At 41.4% G+C, this 26,915-nt stretch overlaps 1 protein-coding gene across 1 annotated transcript; it reads right to left on the bottom strand.

Annotated features, from left to right (window-relative positions):
- Positions 1-6,388: 6,388 nt before the first annotated feature.
- LOC138071559 (TAF5-like RNA polymerase II p300/CBP-associated factor-associated factor 65 kDa subunit 5L) lies at positions 6,389-8,233 on the bottom strand. Its single transcript, XM_068963083.1, has 2 exons — positions 7,597-8,233; positions 6,389-7,518 (listed from the first exon to the last, which is right to left on the bottom strand). The coding sequence occupies exons 1-2, from the start codon at positions 8,231-8,233 to the stop codon at positions 6,389-6,391; spliced, it is 1,767 nt and encodes a 588-aa protein (XP_068819184.1).
- Between the last annotated feature and the right edge of the window lie 18,682 nt (positions 8,234-26,915).

The raw sequence follows: 26,915 nt of genomic DNA, 5'->3' as shown, positions 1-26,915 counted from the left end.
AGGTCTGTTTCTCCTTGCTCTTATTTTTTTCTACAAATTCTCACTCATGGTACTGTACTTTCCTACCTTCTTTTTCATGATTTCTTTTGCCTCTTGCTTGTATTCCTTAAAAAATTTTATGTGCTGGAATTCTTGGAGATTTGGAGTAGAGTTCCAAGTGTAGAGAACTGACTTTTGCTCTCATCTGTCAGCTGTGGATACTTATCCAGCCTGTCTAAAACTACTAGATTATTGGTTACAGGTTTTGTTGAACACCCATATGTGTTATAAGAAATGTGAATTGGGGCTGTCTAGGCTCCAAAGCAGCGGGGAAGGCAATGGCAACCCACTCCAGTACTCTTGCCTGGAAAATCCCATGGACGGAGGAGCCTGGTAGGCTACAGTCCATGGGGTCACGAAGAGTCGGACCCGACTGAGCGACTTCACTTTCACTTTTCACTTTCCTGCATTGGAGAAGGAAATGGCAACCCACTCCAGTGTTCTTGCCTGGAGAATCCCAGGGACAGGGGAGCCTGGTGGGCTGCCATCTATGGGGTCGCACAGCGTCAGACACGACTGAAGCGACTTAGCAGCAGCAGCAGCAGGCTCCAAAAGGGCAGCTTATTATTACATCTTCCTGAGGGAATCTCCTCTCTCTCTTCTCAGTACAAAGATTTAGAGAGTAATTTTCATTGCAGTTCCTTGAGACTATAACCCTTTGGGTTCCCAGTGTTACGATGAGGACTTTTGTGTAGACTCTGCCTTTTAGGCAGGCCCTTGGTTTCTTCTCCTGTATTCATGCCCCAGAGAAGTGTGACACTGAAGTTCAAGTTCACATCAGTTTGGCCACTACTCTCAATGTCAAAGACTGCTTTGGTGCACTACTTACCTCTCTGGGTTTCCATCTTATTGCCTGTTTTCCTGTCTTTCTTGCCTGCTATCAGCTCTTTTAATAACTTTTTAAATCCAGTATTTAAAATTTTTCTCAGCAGGAGGGTCAATCTGAAATATTTTGCCTACCGTATTACTGGAAACTAAAGTCCAGAGGTAATATTTTTTGCTTTTTTACTGTATAACTGGTTTAATTTTTTAAATTAATTGGAGGATAATTACTTTACAATATTGTGATGGTTTCTGCCATACATCAACATGAATGGGCCATAGGTATACATGTGTCCCCTGCATCCTGAATCCCCTTCCCACCTCCCTCCTCACCCTATCCCTCTAAGTTGTCCCAGAGCACCAGCTTTGGGTGTTCTGCTTCATGCATCGATCTCACACTGGTCATGTTTTACATATGGTAATGTATATGTTCCAATGCTATTCTCTCAAATCATCCCACCCTCTCCTTTTCCAGAGTCCAAAAGTCTGTTCTTTACCTCTGTATCTCCTTTGCTGCCCTGCATGTAGAATCGTCAGTACCGTCATTGTTAATATACAGTATTTGTCTTTCTCTTTCTGATTTACTTCACTCTGTTCATACACCTCATTAGAACTGACTCAAATGTGTTCCTTTTTATAGCTGAGATATTCCATTGTGTATATGTACCACAACTTCCTTATCCATTCGTCTGCTGATGGACATCTAGGTTGCTTCCATGTCCTGGCTATTGTAAACAGTGCTGCAGTGAACACTGGTGTACACGTGTCTCTTTCAATTCTGGTTTCCTCAAGGGTGTATGTCCAGCAGTGGGATTGCTGGGTTGTACGGCAATTCTATTCCCAGTTTTTTTAAGGAGTCTCCACATTGTTCTCCATAGTGGCTGTACCAGTTTGCATCCCCACCAACAACATAAGAGAGGGTTCCCCTTTCTCTACACCCTCTCCAGCATTTATTGTTTATAGACTTTTTGATGATGGCCATTCTGACTGGTGTGAGGTGATACCTCGTCATTTTGACTTGCATTTCTCTAATAATGAGTGATGTTGAGCATCTTTCAATGTGTTTATTAGCCATCTATATGTCTTCTTTGGAGAAATGTCTGTTTAGGTCTTTTGCCCACTTTTTGATTGGACTGTTCATTTTTCTGGTATTGATAGCTGCATGAGCTGCTTGTATATTTTGGAGATTAATTATTTGTCAGTTGTTTCATTTGCTATTATTTTCTCTCATTCTGAGGGCTCTCTTTTCACTTTGCTTATAGTTTCCTTCATTGTGCAAAAGCTTTTAAGTTTAATTAGGTCTGATTTGTTTATTTTTGTTTATATTTCCATTATTCTGGGAGGTGAGTCATAGAGGATCTTGCTGTGATTTATGTCGGAGAGTGTTCTGCCTACATTGCCCTCTAAGAGTTTTATAGTTTCTGGTCTTACATTTAGATCTTTAATCCATTTCAAGTTTATTTTTGTGTATGGTGTTAGAAAGTGTCCTAGTTTCATTCAGTTGACCAACTGACTACTTTTCTATTGTGATACCTATCATTAAGTCAGTGAATATAATTAGCAACCCTTAGACTCAAACTTGGGGTTTCCCTGGTGCCTCAGATGGTAAAGAATCCTCCTGAAATGCAGGTAGACCTGGGTTCCATCCATGGGTTGGGAAGATCCCCTGGAGGAGGGCATGGCAACCCACTCCAGGATTCTTGCCTGGAGAATCTCATGGACGGAGGAGCCTGGCAGGCTACAGTCCATGGGGTCATAAAGAGTCGGACACAACTGAATGACTAAGCACAGCACAGCACAGGCTCAAATTTACTTATTTCCCCAGGGAAGCTGAGACAGAGCCACAGAGAGAATCATATATTAATATATTCTGCTACTTAAGCAAGATGGTATCCTACTCCATTCTGGCCCATCATTTGGCAGTGATGAAGATTATACCCTTGACTTTGCAGAGGGGTCCCTAGAGAATCTCTTATTCTCTTCCCCAAACAGTGTTAAGCATTATACTCAGCCCTCTGGATCCCTGGGTCCTGCATTTGCAGAATCAACTAACTGCAGATCAAAAATACTCAGAAAAAAAAAAGAAGAACCAATTTCAGAAAAGTAAAACTGGAATTTGCCACACACCAGCAACTATTTACATGGTATTTACATAGTATTAGGTATTATGAGTAATCTAGACATGATTTAAAGTATATGGCTGGCCAATTCATGTCGATGTATGGCAGAAACCATCACAGTATTGTAAAGTAATTATCCTCTAATTAAAAATTAAAATTAAAAATAGTATATGAGAGGATTGTGTAAGTGAAATGAAGTCGCTCAGTTGTGTCCGACTCTGCAACCCCATGTACTGTAGCCTGCCAGGCTCCTCCATCCATGGAATTTTCTAAGCACGAGTACTGGAGTGGGCTGCCATTTCCTTCTCCAGGGGATCTTCCCAACCCAGGGATCAAACCCAGGTCTCCTGCATTGCAGACAGGCGCTTTACCATCTGAGCCACCAGGGAAGCCCAAATTCTACAAATACTACACTGTTCATGTAAGGGATTGAGCATCCATGAATTTTGGTATCTTCAAGGGTCCTAGAACCCATCCCCCTTGAATACAGAGGGATAAATGTATTCATATGGTGCCTGCCATGACTTATAGCTTCCACTTGTGAGATTTCTTCTCTCCCTAACCCATGTCCAGGTGTGTCTGAATCAAAATGCTCAGTGGTAATCAGACAGGGTGATTCTCCTCCTCCCCACTCCCTGCTAGGACACATGGAACAAAGTATGAAGATAGTTTTGGTTGTCAGAACTTAGGGTGACTCAAGGTGGAGCTGCTACTGGGATCTAGTGGGCAGATGCCTGGGATATTACTAAACCCAACAAAGAATTATCTGGCTCCAAATCTGTATCGTGCTGAGCTTGAGACATGCTGGGAATTGATGAACCCAGGTTTTTCCCATAAGAGGATGAATTCCTCAAATTGTAGGTGACAGAAAATACATCATCAGCCAAAAGCAAAAATATGACATAGTAAGCTGGCATCACCTCTGGGCTGACAGAAATCGTTCACAGAAATATTTAAGCAGTACATGTTTCAGTCATTGCAGTGCATAAAACTGTCTTTAGGAACATGGACACAGTGTGACTTACTTAAGTAAAAAAGAAAAAAGTCCCAATTTCCAGTCCTGTTTCCCATAAGAGTGGAAAAATCACTAATTGTGTGTTAAATGGTTAAGTCAGGGCATGTGAGCTAAGTCACTTCAGCAGTGTCTTGACTCTTTGTGACACTATGGACCGCAGCCCACCAGGCTCCTCTGTCCAATCCAGAACAATTAAAACTTCCACATTGACCAAAGGTCTCCCAGGACACCCATCTAGTGATTTGACTGAAATCTGATTATTAGAATTGCTGAGTCAGTATACATCATGAACAATTTCAGTGGCTTCCATTCAGGAGACCATTTTCCCTCAGAAAAATATAATTCACTAGCACTTGAGAAACAAAAGAGATATTCTTCAAGTTGATTCAGTCACATTTTAAAATTGATGTGTAACTTAGGACATAAAATATATAAAATTTCAATGATTCTGTACCAAATAAGATTGTACCAGCAGACTTGCTGAAGTCACTAATGAGAACAGGTGAAATAATTTCTAGGAGAATAATCAGAGTTCAATAGAGAAGTAAAAACACCATGTATAAGGTAAAGGGTTTATTATGGGGCTTATTGTGGGGATGGTAGAGCAGGTCACGTAAGGCTATTTTCTCTGCATCTAGTGTTGAGCTGGCAGTTTAGCCAGACCAGCAGTTGGAGGTGAGCTGGGCATAGATGAGACCAAAGACAAATGAGAAGCTGGATCTGTCTCTTTCAACCTCCAGCCTCAGTGCTGTGGGTAGCCTTCAGGAGAAGCTGGTTTTGCCATGGCACTGCATGTGTGCTTATCCCACAGAAGCTAAGGAGGGAAGCTGTCAGGAGATGCAGTGCCATGGCAAAACCAGCTTCTGAAGGCTACCCAAAGCACTGAGTACTGCCCCTGGCCAACAAGGTGAACCAGCAGATCAGTGGCAGCTCTCCTGGTACTCTACAGCTGGGCTGTAAATATAGCAGCTAAAATAGCTGCTGCTTATCTTCTTTTTAAAAAAGACTAGTTTATTTAAATTGGAGGATAATTGCTTTATAATATTGTGATGGTTTTTGCCATACATCGACATGAATGGGCCACAGGTATATATGTGTCCCCCCATCCTGAACCCCCCTCCCACTTCCCTCCTTACCCCATCCCTCTGGGTTGTCCCAGAGCACTGGCTTTGAGTGCTCTGCTTCATGCATTGAACTTGCACTGGTCATCTATTTTACATATGGTAATATACATGTTTCAATGCTATTCTCTCAAATCATCCCACCCTTGCCTTCTCCCACAGTCCAAGTCTGTTCTTTTTTAGAAACTAAATATATTTTAATAAAAGAACAAAATACAAAATATTTTCAGAAAACAGAAATATTTAATCCTTTTCCCACAAATTAGAAGTCACTTCAGCCCCAGAACGTAGTTTTCGATGCATGTATTTGTATGCATGTGTTTCACAGACTGTTCATTAAACTGCTATTGCAAAGCAGAAGGTGGGCGGGACCATTTCAGGAGGAAAGATGTTGGAAAAGCCACACCTCGGAATCATTTGGAAATTTGACATTTTCTAATTTTATCTTTTGACTTCTCATTTCTAAGTATTTTCATTTCTTTACTACAATCTGTCCTTTCAAGAGAGAGAATTGTTAATAGAAGTGCAGACACGAAAAGAATCTTTCCCACCCCTGCTGCAAGAGCCCGACTTTCTCAATCAAACCCACCCACCCCCTTCCTGAAACATGTCATCCGGAGTAATCTGTCACCCAGAAATTTTCCCTTTCTCCCAATACACTATGCAACCAAGTTCTGTGACTTCCTTGCACCTCTAAATTCCAAGTATCACAGCCAGTGCCAGGAGTAAAAACGGAAAGATGAGAGCAGCAAAGGCCCCCTCTGCCAGTGCTAGCTTTCTTCTCAAGAATAATTATAACAGTAATCATAAAAAAAAAGCCCTGGTTCTCTGTAATTAGGGAAAAGGAAAGGCATTTGCCAGGATAACCCTGCCCCTTTCCTACATCCCACCCCTGCATGCCTACCAGGATGGAGTCCCTTCCACCCAGTAACCCTGCAGCACTGCTCCTGGCCAGGGCATCTGGCAAACATCCTCCAGCCAAGTGCAGCCCTGGCAAGGCGAGGACACCTTGGCGCCAAAGACAGGAAGGGGCCGCTCGAGGACACAGCAGCATCTCCGGGATTTCTGATCTCCTGTTTGTTCCCCGTTACCACCCTGCCTCCCCCTGTCCTTCCACACCTGGGGGCTGAATGGAGGGTGGTGGCCTCGGGACATCTGCGGGGCAAGAGGGGACAAGGGGAGTCTTACAGTCAGTGATTCCATCTGTCTGTCCCAAGACTTGCTGTCTGGAACCCTTCGCACTGCCCAGTCCGTTACCTCCAAAGAATAAATCAGTGTTCCTGATTTTCTTCTCTGATTCCGGTCACCAGCAGGCAGTTGCCGGCCATGAACTGCACATTCAGCACATTGCTCATCTGGCTGGTGTAGACGCCCAGGAGCTCACTGGACGAGCCATCGGCAGGCGTGCTGTTGTGCTTGCTCTTGATGTCCCAGATACGCACAGAGTTATCCATGGATGCTGATGCAATCAGGCTGCCGTCCAGGCTGAAGGTGACGCTGGTGATGTCATCCGTGTGGCCCTGTAGCTCTTTGTAGAGGGTCCCAGATGCCAGGTCCCACAGCTTCAGCAGCTGGTCCTCACCCGCCGACACCAGGTACTGACCGTTGGGGGAAAAGGCCAGACAGCGCACGGGGCCAGAGTGGCCTGTGAAGAGTCTAAGCGAGTTCCCCTGCTGGGCACTCCACAGCCGCACCGTCTTGTCTGTCGAGCCCGTGGCTAAATAGTTTGAATTGGGGTGGAACTTGACACAGTCCACATCCGCCAGGTGCCCGGCGTAGATTCGCAGTGGGTAAGTCCGATCAAACGACCACAGCCGCGCCGTGCGGTCATAGGACGCGCTGGCAAAGAACAGGCTGTGCGGGCTGATGTCCAGGTCCCACACGGGGTAGGCATGGCCCTGGTACAGCACAGTGTTAGTGAAGCTCTCCAGGTTCCAGTACCTGATGGACGTGTCTTCAGAGCAGGAGAGCAGCGCCGAGCTGTCCGGGAGGAACCTGGTGCTGTACACCGGCCCGCAGTGTCCCTGCAGAACCTTCATCTCCTTGGCTGTCCTGTCCTCCTCGTCGACCTCGAGTGTATCATAAGCCAAGTGGATGCAGGACACGTCTATTTGATGGGGCTTGGATTTAAACTTGGAAGTCAGACTCCACAGTTTTATACGGGAGTTGTCGAAGCCCGTGGCGAGCAGTTTGTTGTCGGGGGAGGCCTCCGCCGTGTTCAGCAGCTGCTCAGTGTTGTAGAAGGTGTAGGTATAGATGGTGGTGAGGGAGGGGGGGCCATCCTGGATGCACTTGATGGTCTCCTGAAGGATGTCCAGATCCTCCTCTTTCTGCAGGATGTACATGGGCAGGTCGGTGGGCTCCAGGCCACTGCCCTGGCCCCTGGAGGAGCTGCCCTGGCCTCTGGAGGAGCCGCCCTCGCCACTGGAGGAGCCGCCCTCGTCACTGGAGCAGCCGCCCTCGCCAGTGGAGTAGCCACCGCTGGCATAGAGCTGGTAGTCCATCCTCTCGGCGGGCTGCACGTCCAGGTGGATGTGCCAGGTGAGGGCTCTGCACAGCGCGGTGTTGTTGTCACTCTGGAGGTAGCAGAGAAGGTAGTTGTAGCCGTCTTCCGGCAGACGAACCACGTACTTGTTGTCCAGGAAGGCCCGCAGCCGGAAGTTAGACAGGATGTCTTGGATGGTCTGGGTGGTCTGGAGCTGCTCAATGACGTCCTTCTGGCTGGCATTCTGGAGAAACATTCCATGGAAGCGGCTGTAAAAGCTTTCCACTGTGCTCTTTGAACTGTTCTGGACCAGGTCGAGATGGAGGTAGACAAAGAGAGGGTAGAGGAGAGGCATCAGTTCGTCGCTATGCTGGGAGGCAGAGTCCATGAGAAAATCCCGCAGCCGTCCGAACTGTACTTCATATTGCTGGGGGTCTGCCTGGCAAGGGGCTGCAGACACTGTGTTGGCACAACCAGATTCTGACTGGACTGCGAGGCTGGTAGCCATATCCTGGACGCTCTGTGACAGTCGCAGGCCTTGCTTCGGTGGGCCGTCCCCGCCCCGGTACTGCCGGCGTTTGAGGTAGCAGGACACGGCCGTCTGCATCTCCTCGGTGCGAAACTGCTCCATGACTGAAGATCCCAGGCGGCTTCCGCTTCCTGTGCCGCCCACTGCCCCCGGGGTTACCCCACAACCACTTCCGTCTTTCCCGGCAGGCTCAGCCACTCCCTCCCCTCCACCATCCCACGCCGCCCCTCCTTCTCCCCCACCCCCGGCCGTCCCTCCGTAACCATCCCTCTCCTCCCCCACCCCCTTTCCCCACACCCCCATCCCCAGGTTGTGGCTCTGGGCAGCCACCTCCTGACTGACTAATGCGCAGAGCCGTCTCTGGCTGGGCCGGGCCACTGGGGCCCAAAAGTCTGTTGTTGTTTTTATATATAATTGATGTATTTATTTCAATTGGAGGATAATTAGTTTACAATATTGTGATTTTTTTTGCCATACATCGACATGAATCAGTGACAGGTACACATGTGTCCCAACATCCTGAACCACGCCCCCCCCCCCTTCCCATCCTATTCCTCCTGGTTGTCCCGGAGCATCAGTTTTGAGTGCCCTGCTTCATGCACCGAACTCGCACTGGTCATCTGTTTCGCATATGGTGATATAGATGTTTCAGTGCTATTCTCTCAAATCATCTCACCCTCACCTTCTCCAACAGAGTCCAAAAGTCTGTTCTTTAAGTCTCTGTTTTGCTGCCCTGCATATAGGCTCATCATTACCATCTTTCTAAATTCCATATATATACGTTAATATACAGTATGTGTTTCTCCTTCTGACTTACTTCACTCTGTACAATAAGCTCCAGTTTGATCCACCTCATTAGAATTGTTTCAAATGTGTTCATTTTTTTAAATATGTGTTCATTTTTATAGCTGAGTAATATTCCACTGTGTACGTGTACCATGGCTTCTTTATCCATTCCTCTGCTGAAGGATATCTAGGGTGCTTCCATGTCCTAGCTATTATAAATGTTGCAAAAGTCGGTTCTTTATGTCTGTGTCTCCTTTGCTGCCCTGTGCTGCTTAACTTCTTAACTTCTAAATCTCATGGGGCTTTCTCTTGTGGCCAACCCCAGCCTACTAAGATCATGGCATCTGGTCCCATCACTTCTCGGCAAATAGATGGGCAAACAGTGGGAACAGTGTCAGACTTTATTTTGGGGGGCTCCAAAATCACTGCAGATGGTGATTGCAGCCATGAAATTAAAAGACGCTTGCTCCTTGGAAGGAAAGTTATGACCAACCTAGATAGCATATTCAAAAGTAGAGACGTTACTTTGCCAACAAAGGTCCATCTAGTCAAGGTTATGGTTTTTCCAATAGTCATGTATGGATGTGAGAGCTGGACTGTGAAGAAAGCTGAGCACTGAAGAATTGATGCTTTTGAACTGTGGTATTGGAGAAGATTCTTGAGAGTGCCTTGGACTGCAAGGAGATCCAACCAGTCCATTCTGAAGGAGATCAGTCCTGGGTGTTCTTTGGAAGGAATGGTGCTAAAGCTGAAACTCCAGTACTTTGGCCACCTCATGTGAAGAGTTGACTCATTGGAAAAGACTCTGATGCTGGGAGGGATTGGGGGCAGGAGGAGAAGGGGACGACAGAGGATGAGATGGCTGGATGGCATCACTGACTCGATGGACGTGAGTTTGAATGAACTCCGGGAGTTGGTGATGGACGGGGAGGCCTGGTGTGCTGCAATTCATGGGGTCGCAAAGAGTCGGACATGACTGAGCAACTGAACTGAACCCCAGCCTGGAAGTGCTGGGGAAAGAAATAATGGGAAACACAATACAAACACACCATAAATATCCTGCTTGTGAAAGTAGGAGTAAATACTCTTAGATAAGCATTTCCCACCATGAATGAGTGGATGACAGTATGGAAGGCTGGCAATAGCCTTGGGATTGTGGATGTTAGAGAATATAATTCCAGAGGATAATAAATAAAGACAAAAGGACACTGGGAGTCTCTCTCTGTCCAAGAGGATCTAACCTGTGGAAGAGGCCATGAGCATCTTGTTTAAGCTGGCAGCTAGAACTGTGATTGGAACTAGAGAACAGTGAGGGCTGGAAGCTAGGTCCTTAGACATTATGATATTTGACTCTACCTTATAATTGTGGGAGGAGATGGGTCCTGGGTGTTCTTCGGAAGGAATGATGCTAAAGCTGAAACGCCAGTACTTTGGCCCCCTCATGCAAAGAGTTGACTCATTGGAAAAGACTCTGATGCAGGGAGGGATTGGGAACAGGAGGAGAAGGGGACGATAGAGGATGAGATGGCTGGATGACATCACCGACTCGATGGACGTGAGTTTGAGTGAACTCCGGGAGTTGGTGATGGACAGGGAGGCCTGGCGTGCTGCAGTTCATGGGGTCGCAAAGAGTTGGACATGACTGAGTGACTGAACTGAACTGAACTGAACTGAACTGAAAAATCTGTTAGAAAGACTAAATAAGCTGGAGACTGGCAAGTTAACAAATCAAAAGAAAATGACATATTTTTTTTTAATAGAGAAGGCATTTGATAAATGAAACATATATTCACAATTTTAAATGAACTATTAATAAAATAGGAATTGATTAATTTACTTTCTTACCATGATGGAATTTAACGATAAAGTCACTATTACGATTTATGGGAAAATGGTAGAAGCTTTTCCCATTAAAATCAGGACAAAGGATAGTTTTTATTACCATTGTTGTTATTATTTTAAAATTTTTAGCCAAAACAATTAGACTAGAGAAATCAAAAGGCATAAAAATTGGGAAAGATGAGGTAAAGTTATTATTATGAATAAAATTATATGTATAATTTTATATATTTTTTGTATATATAATAATATAAATTATTGCTAGAAAACCTAACAGCATGAACTAAAAAACTGTTACAAATGATGTGGAATTTTAGTACATTTTTGGTGGTAAAATCAAATATAGACAGCAGTAGTTTTCATATAAATAAACAACAACTAATTAGAAGACCAACTGAAGACTACCTGGGCAGTTGTAATGTGAATTATATATTCTGCAAAGGTGAAAATATCTCTTATCTTACCATTTATAGAAAAGGTGCTGACTCCTATTCTAGATCACAAGAAAGAACTAGAAAGCAGAATACCTGATACAATACTAAACAATCTTTGCCCTCATGGAGCATATATACCAATGGATTCTAGAAAATGAGAGTTACCTATTAGACAAAAAAAAATCTAAAATCCTAGGGGACTTCCCTGGTGGTCCAGTGGTTAAGATTCCAGGCTTTCACTGCAGGAAGTGTGGGTTCAATCCTTGATGGGGGAACTAAGATCCCACATGCTGTACATAGCTACCAGGAAAATACATATATATATATATATATATATATATATGTATATATATATATATATGTATATGTATATATTTTAAAAATCTAAAATCCTAAATACCTTTACCAAGTCTATGAAACCTAAAACAAGATTACTTTATTAAAGGTATTCTAAGTACTTACCGCTTTGCAGAGAAAGAGTAGCTGATCAATTTTCTAATTCCTTTCAGTCCTTAAGGAAATGCTACCTCTCCATGATTAATCTCTGTGTGAAATAACTAAATTACTTCCTATCAAATGGTGATTTCCATTAATGCTATTTATCTTATGCTAATCTCTTATGTTGATTTCAGTAATACATTCTGAATTTCAAGTTTGTCACCTATTAACTTTAAAAAATGTAATTCTAGCTTATGTCTCTGGTGTCCTTTCCTCCATGAAACAAAATCAAGGCACTTAAAATGTGCATGATGAAAAAAAAGTATGATTTTCATAGTAATATAATTTAAATAATTCCTCCATTTTGATCTCAACAAATTGTATTTAATCTGTGGGCAAGTTTTCTCAGTCTTAGTACCATTGGCATGCCAGACCAAATCTTTTTCTCTTGTGGGGCCTGTCCTGTGCATTATAGGATATTTAGCAGCATCCCTAGCCTCGACCCACTAGATACTGGTAGTGCTATCCAGTGAAGACATACAGAAATCTCTGCAGAAATTGCCAGACATCCTCTGGACAACAAAATCCCAATAAAATTCAGCCTCTCATGTTTTCTTATTACTTTATTCTCTTCATGGTTTTTTCGAAGACTCAATCATAGCCTTTGGTAGTAAGTACTACCAGGAAAATAATTTGACTTCTTAAGTATAGTTTGAAAGATTGCCCAGAAAAAAACCTTTTTCACTAGTATTTTCAAACTACATCATTTTGTAGAAGTAACCAAAGACAAGATTATAGCTTCGACTGACAAATACAAACTAAGTAAGTTGTTTTATTAATACTGATGTTGTCAACCTAAAGAAAATTCTTTGTTTGAGAGCATCATCCTAAAGCTATTTTCTCTTAAAGTAACTGTAGTGGAAAATTATTTCCAGAGTTGGTAGCATAAGGACCTCTGAAAAATCACTCTTGCATAAAAGACTTGAACAACACTGTAAACCAACTAGATCTATCATACATCTATAGAACACTCTACCCAACGAGAGCAAAATACACATTCATGTCAAGTGCACATGGAACATTTAAGACAGGCCATACACTGGACTGCAAAAACACATTTCCACACATGTAAAAGAATTGGAAGTCATACAAAGTGTATTAATCAATCACAATGAAAAAAAATTAGAAATCACTAACAGAAGAAGATTTAGGAGATTCCCAAATATGTGGAAATTAAACAGTGTACTCCTAAATAACCAATAGTCAAAGAAAAAAATCATAATGGAAATTAGAAAATAAATGAAAATACAACATAGCAAAATTATGAGATGTAGCTAAAGTAGTACTCAAGAAGAAAGGAAAGAAGATCTCAATGACCTAATATTCAATCTTAGGAAATTAGCAAAAGAATAGCAAACTAAACCCAAAGCAAGCAGAAGGAAGGAAATAATGAAGATTAGAGCAGGAATAAACGAAACAAAATAGAAAAACAGTAAAGAAAATTGAAACCAAATGTAGATTATTGGCAAAGACCAATAAAATTGACAAACTTTTAGCTATACTGACTGAGAAAAGAACACTCAACTAAAATCAGGAACGAAAGAGGAGACTTTATTACCAACTTTGCAGGAGTAAAAAGGATCATAAGGGAATTCTATGAGATATAGGGCTTCCTGGTGACTCAGATAGTAACGAATCTGCCTGCAGGTTCAATCCCTGGGTGGGGAAGATACCCTGGAGAAGAGAATGGCTATCCACTCCAGTATTCTTGAGGATTGCCTGGTGGCTCAGATGGTAAAGAATCTGCCTGCAATACAGGGAGACCCAGCTTTGGTCCCCTGGAGAAGGAAATGGCTACCCACTCCAGTATTCTTGCCTGGAGAATTTCATGGATGAGGGTACCTGGAGGGCTACAGTTCATGGGGTTGCAAAGAGTTAGACACAACTAAGTGACTAACACTTTCACATGAGATATTATATGCCAACATATTAGATGGTCTAGATAAAATGGACAAATTCTAGAAAGATAGAAATTACCAAAACTGACTCCAGAAGCAAGGGAAAATTTTAGTAGACTTCTAACAACTGAAGAGATTGAAGTAGTCATAAACTTTTTAGAAAGAAAATCTCAAGCTCAAATGTTTTCACTGGTGAATACTACCAAGCATTTAAAGGAAAATTCAAGCCAATCCTTCACCAATTTTTTAACAAAATAAAAGAGGGAATACTTCACAACTCATTCTATGAGGCTTTGATACCATTATTGGACAAATAGTATTAGAATAAAAGAAAACTACAGGCCAATATCCCAAATGTAATAGATGTAAAAATCTCCACAAAATAGTAGCAAACTAAATCCAGCAACATATTAAAAGGATTATATACCATGACCAAGTGTAATCGATAGCAGGGGTAAAAGCTTGGTTTAACATGTGAAAATCAGTTTAAATAGATTATATCGATAGAATGAAGGACAGTAACTACATGATCATCTCAATAGATGCTGATGAAGCGTTTGACAAAATCCAACACCTTCATAATAGAAATGCTCAGAAAACTAGCAGAAGATAGTTTCCTCAAGCTATTGAAGGGCATTTACAAAAACATGAAAGTTATATCATAGTTAATAGTGAAAGACTGAACAATTTCTCCTTAAGATCAAGAACAATGCAAGGATTTGCTGTCCCCACTTCCAGTCAACCTTGTGCTGGAGGTCTCAGCCAGGGCAGTTAGGCAAGGAAAATGAATAAAAGGCATCAAGATTAGAAAGAAGTAAAACTATCTCTATTAGTAGATGACATGATTTTGTATATTGAAAATCCTAAGGAATCCACAAAAAACTTAGAACTAAAAAATAAGTTCAGCATGGTTGCTGAATAGAAGATCAATATACAAATATCAGTTGTATTTTTGTATAACTAGCAATGAACAAAAATGAAATTAAAAAAGCAATTTCATTTACAATACTGTCAAAAAAATACTTACGAATAAATTTGACAAAAGAAATATAAGACCTGCTACACACTAAAAACTACAAAGCATCATTGAATAATTTAAAGAAGACCTAAGTAAAAGGAAATAATCATGTTCGTGAATTAGAAGATTTAATATTGTTAAGATGACAACACTCCCCAAATTGATCTACAGATTCACCACATTCCCTATAAAAATTCTGACTGCCTCTTTTGAAGAAATTGATCAGGTGATTCTAAAATTCATATGGAAGTAGAAGGGACCCAGATCACAAGAACCCTGTGATCACCTCTACCTAGAGATTCCAAGGTGAAGATATAGATAGCATTATTTTCAAAATTCCTGCAAGGGGACCCATTCTTTATCCCTTGTTTTGTTGCTGAAATCATTTAGGTGGACTAAAGAGATGCTAGACATCTTAAAGCTATGATTTTTTTGCATCTAAAATATCAAGGTTGCTATGGTTGTTTTTTCTTCTCCAAAAATCAGTGCCCGGGGACTTCCCTGGCAGTCTAGTGGTTAAGACTTCACCTGCAATGCAGGGAGTGCGGGTTCTATCCCTGGTCTGGGAGCTAAGATCCTATGTGCCTCACAGCCAAAAAACCAAAACATAAAACAGATAGAATATTGTAGCAAATTCAATAAAGCCTTTTAAAATGGTCCACATCCAAATAAAAAAAAATCAGTGCCCAGGTAAGCATTTGTAAGTATGTGTTTGTTCTACTCCTGTCCCTGAGGCAAGGACATAGATAACAATTGGCTGTACCATGACAGCTCCCTTTCAGGGTGTCTCATAGAGGGCCAGGAGTTGGGCTCATTGGCAGTAGCCCAGGAATTAAACACTTGGAGCCAACACCACCCTCCTCGGTCAGATCACTCCTTGGCCTATGTGAGGTAACTGGAGCTCAGGGGAGAAGAGGTCCTGATTAAAACAGCAACAACAACAACAAAAAACTGTAGTAGGTTAATTGCATATTCCGGACATCTTTGTAATTGGCAACTCTATAAAATACAATATCCCCTCTTTCCTGCCAGAGTAATAGTTTACATGGTAAAAATTAAAAGCCAACTTTTTCTCAGCTCTGTTTCCTGGTTCCTAACCCTCACTCTGTATTTATGGAATGATTTAAGTATTATTCTAAAAGTTCATCACCAAGCAAACAGAATAATATATCTGCCTCAGAAACCCAAAGGGCTAGATAGAATAGGTCATTCCATGCCTGCAAAGACTTGTTCTGATAAATGCTAATACCGAAAGGGCATAGACATTAGCTTTGGTGGGTCAACACCTACTAATTCAGACTTTGAGAAAGAAAGCCTTTTCAGTGATTGGGTACTCAGTCTTACGGGACCTAGAACAGCAACTTCTCCAAGATTCTTACAATCTGTAGGAAAGAAATGGGGTGGTTAATACAATAGGATTGATAAGCATGAGGGTTTTGATTAGGCAGACCTGGGTTTGAATCCTTGAACCACCACTTAGTAGCTGGGTGACCTCGGATGGGTATAAGGTTAAGAGAGGTTAAGTATAACCTCTCTGTGTCAGGTTTTCTCTATGATGTCATGATGATAATCCCTACCTTACAAGGCTGTAAGATTTGAAAATGACCTGAAGAGATGCACAACTTCACTAGTAATCAAAAAATGGGACAGACTTTATTTTCTTGGGCTCCAAAATCACTGCAGATGGTGACTACAGCCATGAAATTAAAAGACCCTTTCTCCTTGGAAGAAAAGCTATGACCAACCTAGATAGCATATTAAAAAGAAGAGATGTTACTTTGCCAGCAAAGGTCTGTCTAGTCAAAGCTATGGCTTTTCTAATAGTCATGTATGGATGTGAGAGTGGGACTATAAAGAAAGCTGGGCACTGAAGAATTGATGCTTTTGAACTTTGATGTTGGAGAAGACTCTTGAGAGTCCCTTCAACTACAAGGAGATCCAACCAGTCAATCCTAGGAGATCACTCCTGGGTGTTCATTGGAAGGACTGATACTGAGGCTGACGCTCCAATACTTTGGGCATCTGATGCAAAGAGCCAACTCATTAGAAAAAGACCCTGATGCTGGGAAAGATTGAAGGCAGGAGGAAAAGGGGATGACAGAGGATGAGATGGTTGGATGGCATCACCAACTCGATGGACATGAGTTTGAGCAAGCTCCAAGAGTTGGTGATGGACAAGGAAGCCTGGAGTGCTGCAGTCCATGGATCACAAAGAGTCGGACACAACTGAGCGACTGAACTGAACTGAAGAAATGGGAAGACGGCAAGGAGATTCCATTTTATACCCATAAGACTGTGAAAAGTAGGAAGCCTGACAATACCAAGTGTTGAGAAGAAGGTGAAACAATGAACCTCTTGTATAACACATCTCTCATACATTATATCTTGGCCAAATACTTTGGAGAATGGTAAAACATTATACCATAAACTTAAACATTCTTAAATTCTATGAACTAGAGTTTCTATTCCTAGATGTATACCCCAGGGAAATTCTTGCATGTGGTTTTCCACAAATATGTACAAAAATGTTTATAGCAGCACTGTTCAAAACAGCAAAAATGTGAAACAACCCAAATGCCACTGACAAAAGAATGAGTAAACTAATTTTTATACATTCGTACAACAGAGCATTAAACAGAAGTGAAAATAATTGAACCACAGCTGCTTGCAACAATATGCTAGGTGAAGACTAAAGTATAAGATCCTGTCACAAAGTTCATTGCAAATAAAAATAATTGTATATTGTAAAGCATATAAAGTACCTGAAACAAAACAAAAGAAAAAGACAAGGGAACAATAAACACAAAATTAATACAGTGACTCCATCAGAGAGGCAGGATGGGAGAGGAGCAGAACACAGGGTAGAATTAAGTTGTTGGTGATGTCCAAATCCCTGGATTGGGTAGGATGTTCATGGACGGTCACAAACAATAACAGGTATTAATGGTATTAGAAATGAAGGTTGGGTGGATCCAGGTATTGTGAGGGCACTCTTAAGAAAAATAATATGAACTTACAAATATACAATGTTCTTGGCCACTCTAGTGTTCCCTAACATAAGGGGGAGGTGTGATGGAGAAGTCAGAATGGAAAGAGACAGTGGTCTTAGATAACTACATTTCAGACTTCTTGCTTTTGCAAAGTTTACCTGTGACCCTGTTAAAGCATTTCCCCAGCACTGCTAGTCATGTGGAAACAGGTTCTGCAAGTTAGGGGCCCTGAAGCTTAAGCTTCACTGGCTTCATGATATATGCACTTCTGCCGGATCAAGGAGGATAAATACAAAGAGCATTGCATGGGTCTAGTCTTAGCTCTACAACTCCAGCTGTGTATTGTCAGGCAGGTTACTTACCCTCTCTGGACCTCAGCTTCCTTCTCTGTGAAATGAATGAATAAACTAGATCAAACAATATCTTCAGACTCAAATATCCTGCAATTCTATTAGTGAGGATCCAGAGACTCATTTAATAGACAAGCAATATGAACTGTGTGTTGTCATTATAATGTGCTTATAATAGGTTATAAGTTAAAACTCTGTCATCCCCTATGTAGCCTGTAATCATAGACTACGTTGAGCACGAAAGACAGTTCTTTGGCACAGAATTTTTATTCTCTCAGGATGTAAATATTTTAAAATATAACATTATAAAAGTGCAAGACACTTTAATAAGACAGGAAAAGTAAGTTATACATGAAAAGAGTGGGCAAAATTAAAGTTAACCTCAATTAACATGAATGTTTGCTTAAAAAGTCAAGACAAAACAATGTATAATTAAAAGTACTAACAAAAGAATTCAATGATAATGAAGGGTGATAACTAAACTAGACAAAACACAATCCCTTTTCTTTTCATTCCAGACACAGAAATCTAAGTTCTTTCGTTCTCCAAACCAGAGAATGCTATCACCTTGGGATGGTACGTGGTCACTTTCTTGTTTTATTTTATTTTATTTTTATTTTCTTCATTACCAGTCACTAATCCCATGGCTCCATCTCCACTCAGTCTTGTGACAGATGATATCAGGGACATCCCAAATCCAGTCAGAATTAGCCTGTGGACTTCTTGGCTCCATTCTGGTGTGAAGCCTGGCTGCACCCTCTCACCCCTCACAGGCCCACTTGAATATGTTTGTTATCTCTCTTGTGATGTATTTGCATCTTTGCAAACTAAAAACCATGTATCTTTAAATGTATACAATGATATTGTCTTATAAGGGCTTCCCTGGTGGCTCAGATGGTAAAGAATATGCCTGCAATGCGGGAGACCTGGGTTTAATCCCTGGATTGGGAAGATCCCCTGGAGGAGGGCATGGCTACCCACTCCAGTATTCTTGCTTGGAGAATCCCCATGGACAGAGGAGCCTGGCAGGCTACAGTCCATGGGGTCGCAAAGAGTCAGACACGACTAAGTGATTAAGCACAGCACAGCATTGTCCTACAGATCTCATCTATTTCTTTTTCTCACTTGAGAATGTGTTTTTAAAATCTTTCCACAATGCAATTGCTTTTAATTCCAGACTAGCATGCATTTTATTTATCCATTTCACCACTAATGAACAGCTAGGTTGCTTCCAACTCCTTGTTTTCCCAAACGAAGCTCCAGTGAGCAAGCCTATTCAGTTACCATCATGAATTCATGTGAGAGTTATATCTACATTCTATACAAAGGAGTGGGAATTCCATTTCTTTGGGAATATGTGTAATTTCACTTAAAACACCACTATTTTTGTCCACAATAGCTGCTCCAGTCTTAACTCTTGCTGGAAGTCCATGAGTTTTTCTGTTTCTTCACCTCTTCACAAACACTTCATATTTTATGATAATAAAATGATTTACTTTGCATTTTTCTGATTACCAGAGAGGTTGTACATCTCTTCTTGTTCTTATTTACTCAGTAACAATTCTGTTTCTGTGACTTGTCTTTTCTTATAATTCATCCATTTTCTTATCTTTCCTGACTTTTTTTTTGTTAATTACATTATTTCCCTGTATGTTATAGATACTAATCTTTTGACTCTAGTTTTTGATGTTGCAAAAATCTCCCAACTAAGCCACTTGTATTAATTTTACATATAATGTCTTTCATTCCAGAAAAATCTTGATTTAAACAAATAATAAAGTCTTTCAACTAGGTGATAATTAGTTTTTTAAATAATTGGAAAAATCCATTTGCCAGGGGAAAACCATATGGAAAGTGTATGATGTTGAGATTGCAAAGTGAAAAATGTTTCCTTGAACTAGTTTTGAACTACCTGGTTTTTGTGAAAATCAAATACCTTGTCTGCATGCAAACACTGTTCTAAAGCTCTATGAATAAAATACCCATATTTCCAGGTCATATTGACTTTGACAAAGAGCAGAAGTCTATTTAACAATCATGTTAAGCTCTAAGAATTTATTCTTTGATTTGTACATATATTTTGTATATGAATTTTATATACAATGTTTATGAGTTGTATTTTACAGTAATAAAAATTAATAGATATGATTTTTGTAGGTTTTTAATAGATATTTATCAAATTTGTTGTTGTTGTTCAGTTGCTAAGTCATATCCAACTCTTTGCGACCCCATGGACTGCAGCACGTCAAGTCTGTCTGTCCTTCAGTATCTCCCAGAGTTTGCCCAAGTTCATGTCCATTGAATTGATGATGCCATCCCAGCATCTCATCCTCTGTCACCCTCTTCTCCTGCCCTCAATCTTTCCCAGCATCAGGGTCTTCTCCGATAAGTCAACCATTCGCAACAGGTGGCCAAAGTATTGGGGTGTGAGCTTCAGCATCAGTCCTTCCAACGAATATTCAGGGTTGATCTCCTCTAGGATTGACTGGTTTGATCTCTCAAGAATCTTCTCCAACACCACAATTCAAAAGCATCAATTCTTTGGCGCCCTGCCTTCTTTATGGTCAAACTCTCACATCTGTGCAGGACTACTGGAAAGATCATAGTTTTGACTATATGGACCTCTGTCAGCAAAGTGATATCTTTGCTTTTCAACACACTGTCCAGGTTTGTCATAGCTTTCCTTCCAAGGAGCAGGCATCTTCTAATTTCATGGCTGCAGTCACCATCTGCAGTCATTTTAGAGCCCAAGAAGAGGAAACCTGTCACTGCTTCCACTTCTTCCCCCTCTATTTGCCATGAAGTGATGAGACCAGATGCCATGATCTTAGTTTAATATTGAGTTTTAAGCCAGATTTTTCATGCTCCTCTTTCACCTTCATCAAGAGGCCCTTTAGTTTCTCTTAGGTTTCTGCCATTAGAGTGATATTATCTATATCTGAGGTTATTAATATTTCTGCCAGCAATCTTGATTCCAGCTTGTAACTCATCCAGCCCAGCATTTTGCATGGTGTACTCTGCATAGAAGCTAAATAAGCAGGGTGACAATATACAGCCTTATTGTACTCCTTTATTATAATAATAGTAGAAATCCAATGCAGAAAATAAAAGAGGAGGAAAAGAGAACCCCAGTGACTGTAGCCATGAAATTAGAAGATGCTTGCTTCTTGGAAGAAAAGCTATGACAAGCCTAGACAGCGTATTGAAAAGCAAAGACATCACTTTGCTGACAAAGGTCCATATAGCCTAAGATATGATATTTCCAGTGGTCATGTACAGGTGTGAGACTTTGACTATAAAGAAAGCAGAGCGCCAAAGAATTGATGCTTTTGAACTATGGTGTTGGAGAAGACTCTTGAGGGTTCCTTGGACAGCAAGACAACCTAACCACCAGTCCATCCTAAAGGAAATCAACCCTGAATACTCGTTGGAAAGACTCAGGCTGAAGCTGAAGCCCCAATGCTTTGGCCACCTGATGCAAACAACTGACTCATTGGAGAAGACCCTGATGCTGGGAAAGATTGAGCACAGGAGGAGAAGACGGTGTCAGAGGATGAGGTGGCATCACTGATTCAGTGGACACGAACTTGGGCAAACTCCAGGAGATATTGAGGGACAGAGAGGCCTAGCATTCTGCAGTCCATGGGGTCGAAAAGAGTCAGACACGACTTAGCAGCTGAACAGCAACAACGTATTTCTCTTTATTTCTAACAACACTCTTAAATTCTGCTTCATAAATTGCTACCACTATCCAAATTTTAATTTGATTACTATTAATCTGATGAATTTCTCTTAGATCTTTATTTTAAACCTTTATGTGTAGTTTGACTTTAAGGGTTTCTTTTATAAATTAAGGATAGCAGATTTGGTTTTTTATTTTAATCCAATGTGATAGTCTATATCTTTTATTGGGTGGGTTTAACTCATTGAAATTTATTTTTATTATTTTATATTCAGACATATCTTTCTTTTATTTTTTGGAGGTCACTGATCAACTTTTAAAAACATATTTAAGTATAAATTTTTCTAAGCAAAAATTCTCAATTTTGCTTATTCTCCTTCCTAAGGTGAAGATAACATTCTGTAACTAAGCCTTGAACAGCCCCCACCATTTTATTGTTATTTTGAGATTTAGTTTCACTCATGTTTATAAAAAATGATTATTTTTTAAGTCATTAATTAAATTTACTGACATGTTTTATCAACTTACTTGTTCACTGTCATTTCACACATCTTAAGCATTCCCTCTGTGATTACTTTTCTTCTTTCAAAGTATATACTTTAATATTTCTTTCAGAAAGGGTCTGTGAATCATAAATTCAGCCTTTGTAAATCTGAAAATATTTTTATTTTTCCCTCACTCTTGAATATGAACTTACATGCACATAAATTTCTAGCTTGACTTGCAAGTATTGTTGTTAATGAGAAGCCTACTCTCTAATTGTTCTATTATACCTGTCATTTCTATTTGGTAGCTATTATGATTGGAGAAGGAAATGGCAATCCACTCCAGCACTCTTGCCTGGAAAATCCCATGGATGGAGAAGCCTGGTAGGCTGCAGTCCATATGGTCGCGAAGAGTCAGACACAACTGAATGACTTCACTTTCACTTTTCACTTTCCTGCATTGGAGAAGGAAATGGCAACCCACTCCAGTGTACTTGCCTGGAGAATCCCAGGGACAGGGGAGCCTGGTGGGCTGCCGTCTAGGGGGTCACACAGAGTCGGCCACGACTGAAGCGACTTAGCAGCAGCTTTTATGAAATTTTCTCTTTATCCTTGCTGTTCATTTCCACTACAATGTGCCTAAAGATAGGTATAATTTTATTTGTCCTGCTCAATTTCAAAGTGAACTTTGTTTTAAAGGTTCAAGTCTTTCTTCAGTTATGGAAAGTTTTTATCAGTATTTCCTTAAATATTCTTCAATTTCCACCTCTTTTTTTTTTCTCAATCTTTCTACTTTATAATTGATCTTTTATATTTGGTATCAGAATCTATGTGCTAGATTCTGGATGAATTATTTAAGACTGACTATTTTCTAGTTACAAAGTTTCTATTCAAATGTGTCTACCTTTCAGTTTATCTTATCTTTTGAGGAACTATCCTATCCTATTTTTAATCCCAGTAACCATATTTTTCATTCCAAGTTTTCCCTTTGGTTTCTTTTGTATGTCCTGACTCTTACTCTTTTTTTTTTTTAATAAATTTATTTATTTAATCTGCTTTGTTTTATAGTTTCCTATTTAATTTATGAAAATTTATTTTTTAACCTGTCTCAGGAATGTGCTGTGCTTTGCTGTGCTGTGCTCAGTTGCTCAGTCATGTCTGACTCTTTACAACCCCAGGGACCATAGCCCGCCAGGCTCCTCTGTCCATGGGGATTCTCCAGGCAAGAATACTGGAGTGGGTTGCCATGCCTTCCTCCAGGGGATCTTCCCAACTCAGGGATCAAACCCAGGTCTCCCACATTGCAGGCGGATTCTTTACTGTCTGAGCCACCAGGGAAGCCCATGAATACTGAAGTGGGTAGCCTATCCCTTCTCCAAGGGAACTTCCCAACCCAGGAATCAAACTGGGGTCTCCTGCATTGCAGGCTAATTCTTTACCAGCTGAGCTACCCTGGAAGCCCCATCTTAGGCATACTTATGTGCAAATCTTTTTAAGCTATTTTCTTATTTCAGCTTTTTGTTCTGAGTGCATTTGTGTTTTGATCAATGGTTTTTTCAGCTGTCTGTCTTAGCATACGATTTATTCACTTTCTTTGGAATTTTAGTTTCCAAGATAGTTTTGAGACTTAGAGAGGAAATTCTCTCCTCATGCTGCTTTCCAGCAAGATTTTAGTACTTCTGCCTTTGGATTGATGGATGATACTGAACCAGGAGTTATTTGGAGGTTCCAGGGGGCTCTCAGTCTTGTGACAGACGATACCAGGGACATCTCAAAATCCAGCCAGAATTAGCCTGTGGACATCTTGGCTCCATTCTGGTGTAAAGGCCGCCTCCACCCTCGCTCCCCTCGCAGGCCCACCTATGAACTGCAGGCAGTAAACCATAGCCCTAGGTGGCGGTGACCAGCATGTCTTTATGGCTTCCTTCGCCCTTTTACTACCTTTCCCCTCTGCCTCTCTAGGCAAACAGGAGGAGATGACACTTGGCACCTGTTTTGAAAAGGTGGCTGAACTTTGTGCTGCCCCACTGCCTGAGTAATGTTTAGCATGTACAGCAGGGCTTCAATAAAGGCAAAGAAGCAGACAGCTAGTCTATCCAGATGGGGAACTGTAGGAGTCATATTTTTAAAACCCAAGAGGGAAGTTTACTTAAAAATGAATCTAACTGGTTTTATGTTGGGTTATTTGACTACACATGACATAGAAAGATTTTAGGCATAACTGCTTTTCCTTGGCGGATATATCAAGGACTCAGTAAATTAATCTACTTTAAAGAATGTCAGAACATGAAAATATATTCCAAGAACCAAATGAAGGACCAGAGCAGAGGAAGGGGTCATAGAGAGGGAAAGAATATAGGAGATGGAAAGAAGAAAGCAGAAAGAAAAGCAGAGTAGACAGACAGGGGCAGGAGGAGAGGAAGGAAAGAGACAGAGAGAGAGAGCGATGAGGTCGGGTTGGAGGGAGAAAGAGCCAGAAGGAAGAGGATGAGAGGAATACAGAGAATGTGAGAGAGCCGAAGCCAGACAGAAAAGGAAAAAGCTTGCAAAAAATATCCTGAGTACGTTGAAGGAATTCCATTTTCTTGCTTTTAGGAAAGAAAACATGGCCACAACCATAGAAGTAGATATGCCCTATTTACTGAGCCTGTTAAAGGGATAATCCAGAAGAGTGGAACTAGTGAAAATGACTAATCTTCCTATCAGTGAGTGGTATGACCCCGTCCAAGCTGGAGACAGAAGGCTGCTCTCCACTAGCTGTTGCCTGGCACACGCAAGGAACACTCCCACTGCCTCTGATCACTTCTTACAGCCAGGCTGATCTGACAGTCTCTCCAATAACACATTCATCCACAGCCTTATATTAGTTTTCGTCCTGAGTAACACTAATTGCACTTCGGCTGAGAGCATGTGCGAGGCGTTGATTGATGACATTGCACTATTTTCTGCTTTAGCAGCAGCTGCATAGGTCTTGGCTAACACAAACACCCCTCCTCCCCACATGGCAGGTGGGGTGATTCCAGGACCAGTGACTGCAGGGAAAGTGAGCCCTCGTCAGCAAACTAGTAGTTGGGTTAATAGAATGAACCACAAGAGCTTAACCCCATCCCAATGACTGATCCTCCTCCTTCGAAACCGCACGTTCAGTTATCAGCGTGAAGCCAAATATTTGCCTTTCTCCAAGAGTGCTTCCATTTATCCAAGCCTGTCTTTGCTTGGGCTTCCCCAAAAGCAGAATCTGAGCAAAGCATAGAGAGCAAGTAGTTTATTTGGGAGGTGCAGATAGCACTGGTAGGAGAGTGGGGAAATGTGAAAAGAGAGAGAAGGCAGCTGACAAAGCATGAAGCCATTATCAAGCTAGCTTCCATTGTGAACAATGAGAGCTTAATCCTACAGGAAAGCTTGGAGAAATGGTGTAAAACCCATACCCCAGGTTATTTAACTGAAGGGCCCTGGGAGCTGGGGTATTTATACACTAAGAGTTGTCAGTGGTTAGCTGTTCCTAGATGGCATTCTTTCCTGGAAATTCCAGCCTGTCCTGTGTATAAGCCAAGTGGCCTTCCACCTAAGGCAGTGTTGACACTGGCAGCTGGAAGTTAGCTGGAGTGGACTAAGTGGTAAGGCCCGAGGGATGCGCGAGTTTCCTTCAGCACTTGCCTGGAGCCTTAGCAGAGACTTAGACTTAGACTCCTCAGCTCCTGGGAGAAAACTGCCCCTGTCTCAAGTTTCATAACATGAGCTTATTTACAAGTAGTATAGATTTACAAGTAGTAAAAGCATCACTACGAACAAAGCTAGTGGAGGTGATGGAATTCCAATTGAGCTATTTCAAATCCTGAAAGATGATGCTGTGAAAGTGCTGCACTCAATATGCCAGCAAATTTGGAAAACTCAGCAGTGGCCACAGGACTGGAAAAGGTCAATTTTCATTCCAATCCCAAAGAAAGGCAATGCCAAAGAATGTTCAAACTACCACACAATTGCACTCATCTCACATGCTAGTAAAGTAATGCTCAAAATTCTCCAAGCCAGGCTTCAGCAATACGTGAACCGTGAACTCCCTGACGTTCAAGCTGGTTTTAGAAAAGGCAGAGGAACCAGAGATCAAATTGCCAACATCCACTGGATCATGGAAAAAGCAAGAGAGTTCCAGAAAAACATCTATTTCTGTTTTATTGACTATGCCAAAGCCTTTGACTGTGTGGATCACAACAAACTGTGGAAAATTCTTCAAGAGATGGGAATACCAGACCACCTGACCCGCCTCTTGAGAAATCTGTATGCAGGTCAGGAAGAAACAGTTAGAACTGGACATGGAACAACAGACTGGTTCCAAATAGGAAAAGGAGTACATCAAGGCTATATATTGTCACCCTCTTTATTTAACTTATATGCAGAGTAGATGATGAGAAACGCTGGGCTGGAAGAAACACAAGCTGGAATCAAGATTGCCAGGAGAAATATCAATAACCTCAGATATGCAGATGACACCACCCTTATGGCAGAAAGTGAAGAGGAGCTAAAAAGCCTCTTGATGAAAGTGAAAGAGGAGAGCGAAAAAGTTGGCCTGAAGCTCAAAATTCAGAAAACAAGGATCATGGCATCCGGTCCCATCACTTCATGGGAAATAGATGGGGAAACAGTGGAAACAGTGTCAGACTTTATTTTTTTTGGGCTCCAGAATCACTGCAGATGGTGACTGCAGCCATGAAATTAAAAGACGCTTACTCCTTGGAAGAAAAGTTATGACCAACCTAGATAGCATATTCAAAAGCAGAGACATTACTTTGCCAACTAAGGTCCG

The sequence above is a fragment of the Capricornis sumatraensis genome, chromosome X, assembly GCF_032405125.1.
Source record: "Capricornis sumatraensis isolate serow.1 chromosome X, serow.2, whole genome shotgun sequence".
NCBI lineage: Eukaryota > Metazoa > Chordata > Mammalia > Artiodactyla > Bovidae > Capricornis > Capricornis sumatraensis.
This window is presented reverse-complemented; position numbering and strand designations above follow the sequence as displayed.

Excerpts from the sequence above, each read along its gene's own strand:
- LOC138071559 (XM_068963083.1), bottom strand. The coding sequence starts at position 8,233 with ATGGAGCAGTTTCGCACCGAGGAGATGCAGACGGCCGTGTCCTGCTAC. Across the intron at positions 7,519-7,596 it reads CTACCAGCTCTATGCCAGCG|GCCAGGGCAGCTCCTCCAGG; the intron begins GTGGCTACTCCA and ends GCTCCTCCAGAG.